The sequence below is a fragment of the Gavialis gangeticus genome, unplaced genomic scaffold (genome assembly GCF_001723915.1).
Source record: "Gavialis gangeticus isolate Ggan-Ray unplaced genomic scaffold, GavGan_comp1, whole genome shotgun sequence".
NCBI classification, from domain to species: Eukaryota; Metazoa; Chordata; order Crocodylia; family Gavialidae; genus Gavialis; species Gavialis gangeticus.
This window is the reverse complement of record NW_017729022.1, coordinates 168,261,499-168,271,222: the sequence shown is the minus strand read 5'-3', so window position 1 is coordinate 168,271,222 and position 9,724 is coordinate 168,261,499. Positions and strand designations below refer to the sequence as shown.

The 9,724-nt window shown below is 41.2% G+C and overlaps 1 protein-coding gene across 1 annotated transcript in view; it reads right to left on the bottom strand.

Annotated features, from left to right (window-relative positions):
* The window catches only part of LYPLAL1 (lysophospholipase like 1), an 87,441-nt gene that overhangs the window by 39,625 nt on the left and 38,092 nt on the right, over positions 1–9,724 (bottom strand). The window contains exon 3 of the mRNA XM_019516467.1: positions 3,617–3,786. Coding sequence (XP_019372012.1) covers positions 3,617–3,786 — 170 coding nt within the window. The remainder of the gene's footprint in view (positions 1–3,616; positions 3,787–9,724) is intronic.

The following is a 9,724-nucleotide window of genomic DNA, read 5'->3' as shown; positions in this document are numbered from 1 at the left end:
GGGGCAGTGCTGCGCCACCACCACCCTGCGCCGTGGCTGCCTCCAAGGAGCAGGGCTAGGGGGAGGTAGGGAGCGAGGCCAACAGTGCTGGCCTCGGCCTCCCACTCTGTCCCCATTGCCACGGTGGCGCTCCATCCCCACCATCACTATCCATGCCCCCCCCAGCTCTGTTTCCTCTGTCCCCACCATCATGGTGTTGCTCCAGCCCCACTGTCATTCTTGACAGGCAATTTGCTCTGCGCACAGCACTGACTGAAGTCACGCCCTGCTGGGAGCTACGCCCCCCCAAGAGCGTTATGGACAGACAGACAGACGGACTAAGCCCTTTATATATATAGGTTCTAAATATTCTAAGATTTGAACAGTCTTTGAATATACTAAGAATTGCTGAATTTCTCAATTGTTATAAGCATCCAAATGTACTGCCAAAATATACTGACTTTTAATCATGTGTTACTAAGGGAGGCAGGCAGTACCAAAATTTGACTTGCATGATCATCCTTTTTTATCCCTTAAAATCAGTCCCCACCCCGACAGGAATTATTTCAAACATTTTTTTTAGCCTGTAAGACCAATAAGAAAGCAAGCCAACAAGAACATCTGGCAAGAAAATGACTTTTTTTTTTCCAGATCTAGATGGTATTGTTTTTACAAAATAATTGATTCCTTTTTTTTTTCCATTATGAAAGTATTACTTGATACTCTTTTGAACTAGAAAAAGCTCATTAACTTATAAGGTTCTTCTACATTCCTAGGGAACAACTTTTTTTTAAGCCATAAGGATGGGTACTGGGAATGCTTACTGCCATCTATATGTTCATAGACTTCCCAAAGAAGTAGTAGTGATGGATTGAGGTGTATCAAGCTGAAATCTATCAAGAAAACCAAGTTATTTTCAACATGCTCTGCAAAACAGATAACATCAGGGATGCTAATATTCTGATTTATGGTGAAGTGTGATAGGTAAGGAGTAGCGGTATGTAATTCTCTAACCACAGAGCAGCTGGATGCTTTTTCTAAAGTGATCAGCAATAAAATGGTTAACAACAGTGACCTTCGAACAGCCATCATTAGAAAGGTATGATGTTGAAACGAGTAGGGCACAATGCAATTCTTTTGGAATAACTGATGCCCCTGTACTCACAAATCCCAAGCCCATGGAAAGAAAGTAAAGTCAACTTCCAGAAAGCCCTGGTGGAGCCTGAATTCCTAGAGAGCCTGCCCTTACTTCTGCTAGCTTCCCACTCATCCTGCTTTGAGCAATGCTCCAAGAGACTGTTCTCCTTCCCATTCCAAGCACCTGTCAGCAAACACCAAACTTCCTGCCCAACATGTAGCCATCCCTCTCCTAACCATCTCTAGCCTTCTTCATGTTGAAATTTCCACCTGACAGTTCACCTGATCTCCCAGCCTTCCATCCCATAACCCTAATCTACCCTTCACAACAAATCAACTCCCAGACAAAAATGGACACTCCCTCAACCCTGTCTTCAAAAACAAAATGTTTCTCTAATCCCCTGACATCTGAGTTCCAACAATCTGAATTTCACCGCATCTTCAATTAATACCTGTCCATCCATCCAGTTTGTCTGATACTTTTAGTTTATCAAAATCTGGGGCATGTTTATTAGATTTATATGCCACCCTATCCAAAATGCTCATATCTGCTTCATTCATATCTTTCATAATCCTTCACCAGTTTAGTTATCTAATCCCTCCATTCCACTCAGTTCTTTCTTCATAGGCAAATGCCCCAATGTATTGTTACTCTGGCTCACTGTGACCTTTCAATTTTCTGCAACTGCACTGCTCACAGGAAATCTGGGGAAAACTACACTCCACACCTGTTACTGCAACTGTGCTTTTTTCAACTCCCTTTTCAAAAAACAACCCCCACAGCCCTTCTTGTAGCCTAAAACTCACAAATTCACTGCCAGTTCACCACCTGATTCCCTCCTGATGCAGGGAGAGCAGTGGATGTGATATACCTTGACTGAAGCAAGCCTTTTGATACCGTCTCCCACAACATTCTGGCAAGCAAGCTAAGAAAGTCTAGCTTGGATGAATGGACTGCAAGGTGGATAGAAAACTGGCAGGATTGTTGGGCTCGAAGAGTAGTAACCAATGGCCTGATGTCTAGTTGGCAGCTGATCTCAAGTGGAGTGCCCCAAGTGTCAGTCCTGGGGCTGGTTTTGTTCAATATCTTCATTAACAACCTGGAAGATGAGATAGAGTGCACCCTCAGCAAGTTTGCAGATGACACCAAACTAGGAGGAATAGTAGATATTGTTGGAGGGTAGTGCTAGGATTCAGAGATATTGGCAAATTGGAGGACTGGACCACAAAAATCTCTCAAGAGGTTTAATAAGGAGAAGTGCAGTCCTGCACTTGGGATGGAACAATCCCATGCAAGCTAGGGACAGAGAGACAGGCTGGGGACCGACCGGCTAAGAAGCAGCTCTGCAGCAAAGGACTTAAGGGTTACAGTTGACAATAAACTGAATATGAGCCAAAAAGTGTGCACTTGTTGTGAAGAAGACTAATGGCATACTGGGCTCCATTAATAGGAGCGCTGCCAGCAGATCAAGGGAAGTGCCACATCTGGAGTACTGTGTCCAGTTTTGGGCACCTCACTACAAAAAGGATGTGAACAAATTGGAGAGAGTCCAGCGGAGTGCAATGAAAATGGTGCGGGGGTTGGGGCACATAACTTATGAGGAGAGGCTGAGGAAACTGGGCTATTTAGTCTAGAGAAGAGAAGACTAAGAGGGGACTTAAGAGCAGCCTTCAACTACTTGAAGTGGGGTTCAAAAGAGGATAGAGCTAGACTGTTCTCAGCAGTGGCAGATGACAGAACAAAGAACAAAGAGCACTTGTCACAAGTTGCAGCAAGGGAAGTGTAGGTTAGATATGAAGGAAAACTCTCTCACTGGTGGGGGATAGTAAAGCACTGGAATAGGTTACCCAGAGTAGTTGTGGAATCTCCATCGTTGGAGGTTTTTAAGACCAGGCTAGACACAAGACTTGCCTCAGATGATGTAGTTGGGGATGGTCCTGCTTTGACAAGGGGGCTAGACTAGATGACCTCCTGAGGTCCTTTCCAACCCAATTTTCTATGATTGTATGACACTTGGGTCCCACATACAATGATTAAATACAAAAGCTGCAGTAACTTTGAAAGAACTCAAGATTTCTATTTCAAAGCCATACTTAGTATATAAAGTGGCCAGATACAAATAGCCAAGCAAATATGGGTTAATCATTGCTAAGTGGGTTTTGAGCCAATTATAACGAACCATTCTAAGCAACAACAACAATAGAAAAGGCTTTTAGGCTACATTTACTGTGTATACAGGAAGTCAAATTCTACATATGTTTATACCCACTCAACCTCACTCTATTCAAGGCAGCTTTAAGGGGGTAAGGGGAGAATTAGGGGCAGTATGGATGAGGCACTGCAAGATACTAAGTCCTTGCAACAAACAATGAAAATCAACAAGAGTAGGGGCAACTCAGCAGCAGCAAGAACTGCGCATCGACTTGCAAGATTCAGTGTATGAACCCCAAGTGTGACGATCTCTTACGTTTTTGAGTTTTAAGATTTACAAACACTTACCTAAGAGTATCCTATCCTTTCGGATGCCGTTTTTAATCTCCTCATCAATCAACTCAGTAAGCAACTTACACATTGAATCAATGGTTTCAATGTGCTCCGGACAATCATTTGAGATCTTATATCTGTCAAACCACACAGTGGAGAGGGCCCCTTTCATAGGTGTATATGGTCTGGAAGGAGAAAAGGGGTTGAATTAAACACACATAACAAAGGCATTCAATACAACCTCAGTAAACAACAGACGTTTTTGTGCAACTGAAAGAGCAGAGAGGGAAGTAATTCATTTCCTTTCCATTCTTAATCTGAGTAATTGAAGCATAGTTCTAGTTGTGCATAACCTCCCTGTGTGTGACAATGAATAATTTTAAGGGGCATGGAGGCAACTTCTAGAACTGTTTAAACACAAATGTGAGCTCCAATTAGTCCAGTGAATTGGCCTGATGCTGCTAATAGATCTGCAATATTTATTTGAAAAATAATAAGGGAAAAGGTTGGCACACACAGATGTTTTCAGACATGTGTCCGTATCTTGCAAGATCTTCGCATCAGCTATCTGCATGGCTTGTGCAGTACTGTACTTAAATAAGCATTAATGAAGGATAAGATTTTTCAAAGCATCTATAGGACGCATAATACAGTTCTCATTGACAGTGAGGTCACTGGATATTTAAATCTTGTAGGGATCTATAGAAATTTCAAAATTTGTGAGTTTTTTTTTTTTTAAACAAACACAAAAAAATCCATCTTAATAAGCCAGATAACATCTAAGTAAGGTTGAAACAAATACTGCTCTACTTGTCTGTTCAGCACAGGATAAATGAGACGGGTAATTACACTTTTCTTTGTCAGACCATATTGTTAGATCAGCATCACAATTACATACCTTCAAACTCAAATAATTAAGAAAGCTGCAGTTCAAGAGAAAAGTTTTTTGGGGGGAGGGCAAGGGGGAAACTGGAGGAGAAGGAGTCCTAAAAATCCTTAGAAAAATTATTTAATTGTTTTGTAATGGTTCCACAATTCAATACTAAACATACTGCTTTGAGGTCAGCGCTCCATCTCAAGTGGGTCAAAACCAAGACCCCTAAAATCCTTAATTGCTATATTTAATCAGGGGGCACATTTTTCACTCTAAACTTAAGCTCAGAAGAGCTAGGATCAGATTACAATAGTTGCCTACAAACAGACAGCCTTTGATAAATTTGTCTGGATGGAACCCACTAAAAATGAAAATGTAACCTTCTGTGCTTTATCTGGATATTTTCACTACTAGGATTAAATAAAATGCAACCAAATGAGAACAAGAAAGCCACTAAATACTCCAATTATTCTAAATGAAAGAACCAATGAGGCTGCACATATGTGGAATAGAAGGACCTATTTCTAAACCTGAAAGAACATACAACAGGCAATACATTATTATTATTATTATTATTTTACTGCAGTACATATGAGCCAGTCATTGACAGAGGCCCCATCAGGCTACATACCATATACACACACACACAAAAAGAAAGAAAGGGAATATAATATATGAATGCAAGCTAGATCTGGGCACTGATTCAGGATAGCACATGTTTAAATCCAGCTTTATTCAGGAGGGAACATATTCAATCTGAAGCACATGTTTGGAGTTCCACCGCCTTTGATTTGTTTAAATGAATATAAAGGGTGCCCTGAAAACCTGCAACTATTAGCAATCCTTTTCTTATCAAATGAAGAAATTGTAATTGTTTAAAAACTGAAGGAATTTCAGCAGAAATACAGAATATTTGAGAATAAAGAATACATTCTTTATTTATTCAACTGTTAATAGAACCTCTAGCTACCTTACTAAATTAAAAAAGTAAATTAATAAAATCTATGGATATAAAAATGCTCTACCCTAAAGCACAGTTTTTAAACATGAATAAAGAGAAGTACCAGAAACTTTACCAAGTCCACTAGAGACACTGAAAAAATTCTCAGACACTATACGATGATGGACAAAAGTAAAAAAAGTCCTGAAATCGACAATATTCAAGTAATGGGTTTTAGCCCTTTCTGAAACACCTTGGCAGTGAAGCTCAAGGTAAGCACTGCTGCTAGCAATGGAATGACCACAAAAAGAATTCAGTCTTTAGTACTAATGGATTCCTCTATACAGGTAATTTAAATTGACTATCAGAATACATGTTAAAGTGTCCTCCTGTAACAGGCTTGCCCAGTATTTACATGGAACAGTATAGAAAACGCATTTCATTAATATACACATACAATTTAGAAGCATAAGAGATTTTCATAAATGCAAAAGAAACTAACAGATATGAAAAATAATGCCTCGGATTAACCACATTTTTTTCTACACTGCTTATAAACATAACAGTCCTTCCCAAATTGAAATGTTTCCCCTTTGGTTTTGTAACCCAGTGATTCTAAACCTTTTTTAGACTCAAGGCACTTTTCAGAAAATTCCAGCTCTTAATTTTTACTCATTTTTTGACTACAGAAAAGCAACAAAGGATTTGTTTTTGCTGCAAAGAACTCAAAAAGTATACAATACGTCAGAATGTTTTTAACAGTACAAATATGCATTTGAAAATCTCTAGGTTTATCTCATGAATCATATCTGTACACCTAACAGTGCTAACACTGTATGACACATGGTGGCACCCTTGAAAGGATCTCAAGGCATACCCTCTTTTGGCAACCTCAGTGAGAATCACTGTTGTACGCCCTTGCTTGCCAATTACATTCTGAAGCTAACCAGAAATGATGGCCTTTTGTATAGGTAGCAGGAGAACGGGATTCTATACTCCCAGTTTTGCTTCAGAGTATCTGGATGACCAAAGCAATTCATAAGGCCTTTCTATTCCTTGACTACCCAATCTCTGGAGTCAAGATAATACTATTTACCGATCTCACTGAGCAAGTTACATTAGCAGATGTTTCAAAAAATTGCATTGTGGTCCTGTAATAGGATATGCTAGAGAGATGCAAAGGACCAGATCCTATTTCCTATTAGGCACCTGACTGACACAGAGCCTTGCCCCATGTTACACTTAGGACATGTTTTATTTAGATTGTTGTAAGCATCACTATGAGTTAGACAGATTTCTGAGAAGATGCACAAGAATGCTCACTATGATCTAAATAAAATGCATCCTAAGTCCTAGAGCCCTTGAAAACTACTGTATTTTCGCGCATACAGTCCACGGGCTATACACGTTTTTACAAACTTGATGGATGGGTGTGGGCTATGCAGAGTCTTTAGAACAGCATAGCCCATCCCCGTCCGTGGGCTGATGTCATGGTGGTGGCGAGCCCCAGCGGCAGTGAGCTCTGGCGCGATTGAGCGTGGCTGGCACCGGTGGAAGGGAGCAAGGCTGCCTCCCTTAACCCCCCCACTTGCAGCTCCTCATCCCTCCCCTGCACCACTTTTAGCTGGCTCCAGCCCCGGCTCCGGCAGCCATGCCCAGCAGAGCCCGCGCTTGAGCGCAGCTGGCAGTGGTGGGGAGCTGGGCTCCCAGCTCCTCATCCCTCCCCCCTCCTGCACCAATTAGCTCTGGCGGCCATGCCCAGCAGAGCCCGTACTATCAGGTGTGGGGAATACATGGTGCAGTCTATACATGGACTATTTTACGAAAATACAATTTTCCGTGGGTTATACATTGGTGCGGGCTATATGATTGAAAATATGGTAGTGTTGCGCTGCAATGTTGCGGGAGCTGGGACCAGCAATCAGCTGCTTGTTAGTCCCAGCCTTGGCACACACTGGAGTCTCCTGATTGTATTACTTCCATGGAACAGGTGGGCATTAGCTCAACATGTTAGGTAATAAGATTTGGAGATGCTCCTCACCTGGCAAGTCTTAACTTTGCTATGTTACAACAGCACTTAGCATGCTTTTTACTGCTTGAATGCTTGGAAGCTAGCATTTTAAGTGCAAATAACATGTGCTAAGTATATCATGTGACAAGGCCCTATGGCACCTCAATACAATCTTATCCCACCTTATTCAAGTACCTGAGAAAAATTTTCATTATTTGGGTCCTCCTCCTCTGGACTGCTGTTTGCGACTTAAGTCTTAAGGTTAAAATTATGGTATGTTACAAGAGTGGACACAAAAATTTTCAAGGACTCAAGCAAAGTGGAATAGGATTACACTTAGACTGAATATTTATTATATTCTTTGAGATGCTTCCCTGTGTCAGAGTACCAATTTATATTATGTCATCAACAGAAATGTTAACAATTGTGGGAAACCAGTTATGTATGTGTAAACTATTCTATTCCCTTCCTCCCCCAGACTTGATACAGTGGAAAACTAATTGTTAAATAATGTGACAAGTATACAGCCAGATTTTGTGATGTGAATTCAGATGTTATAAACTTATTACACAGATTTACTATGACTGAATGAGCAACTTAAAAATAAAGATTTAGAGAGAAGACAACATTCATGATAATATAACAATTATTAACAGGGGAATAAAGACTGTATATTAAGGCCCTTACAAATCTGCACTGAAACAGAGGAGAGATTTACTGTGTTTGAAGAGTACAGAACAGGCTCATAGGCTGAGTTGTCACAAAAATATCTTCACAACTAAATTTAATTTCTCAGAAATACATTAAAAATCACTTTTACAGAATGCTGAAAACTAAGATTCCTTTTAACAGTTCACCCAACTGGCACATCTGTTTTAGTCATTTACCTTGTTCCTTAAATAAATCCCTTTATTAGCTGGTATAATACAAGTCAGACATTACCATGGTAAACAAATATGTTTGGCATGGAACCATCTGTACAGTTCCAAGAATATAGCACAAAATTTGTTCATACAATTAAACCACAATGAAAATGGCTCTCTATGATACAGTGACATGAGGGGTTGGACTAAAACATACAAAAGCAAGGAAATACAGAGCTGAAAATTCATTCTGACACATGGTCTGGTCTGTGCCTGACACCACAGCTCTGAGACTGAAGTAAAGCAGGTCCAAGTTGACAAGCTCCGTGTGGTCAGTTAAGGACGATATCAAGAGTACATTGTCTGCTCTTTGTATTTTCTTCCTTTTGTAAGTTTAAATGAGACTCTTAGCATTATTCCCAGCTGATTTGCGGATGCGTGCTTTTTAAAAATGCCATTAAAAAGAGGCCCCAATTCCCTATAGTATGTGCTTTTGAAACTCTGAATGTAGACTTTGGGTCTACCACAGAACTGTTTTAAAATCAATATATATTTTTGCCTTGATTTTTTTACATTTAAGATGCATTAATTACTTCATTGCTCACTAGAGATTCAGAACCATAGGACAAAAAACACCCTATTCCAGATAATCCAAGCCAAAAACTAGTTTGGTAAAAAAAAAAAACTAGCTATCCTCACCTCCTTACCCCTCCGAAAAAAAATCCTTGGCATTTGGAGTGTGATGATATAAAAGTTGAATTAACTATAAAGACTTAAAGAAAAGAGATCAAATAGTGCTCAGCTTATGTTAGCTGAGCACTTTAAGGGCCAGAGCAGGCAGCAAGACATCCAGCAAGTGCAGGCCAGCCCTGATTTGGGGGGGGGAATCACATGACCACAGGAGAGGTAGGTGATTGGAAGAGAGGGCTGAGCAGACTCCATTTTAGCTCAGGCCCTCAGGGATGAGCCAGCAGTCTGCTGCTGGCAGCTGGAAAGGCACCATCCAGCTGAGCAGCTGCTCAGGAACATCTTGGAGGCAGGAGCTATAGGGATGGCAGGAGGCTCCCTGTCTTGCGTATGACTTGAAACTACACCCTGATAGGGAAGAATGGCCTGGTGGAGCTGCCTGTAGCAGGGTAGCTCTCCAGAAATGCCAGGCTAGTTGCCTCCCCAGTGAAAGGTGGGTAGGGGTGCCTTATAACCCCAGCTCCACTACCCAGTGGTCATAGAACAGACAGTGGGGCCAGGCACGCCTAGAGAGAGGCACCTGAGCCCCTGGAGGTGTAAGACCCCAAACCCCACAAAGGGGGTATAGAGCTGGCCCCAGCGAGGGAGTAGAGAGTGGCTCCAATCGGGGGGCAGAAATAAGTAGAGAGGTCTGCACAGAGTAGGGTTTGCTGAGGCGGGCCTGAAGCACTTTGTGTAATGGGTATAG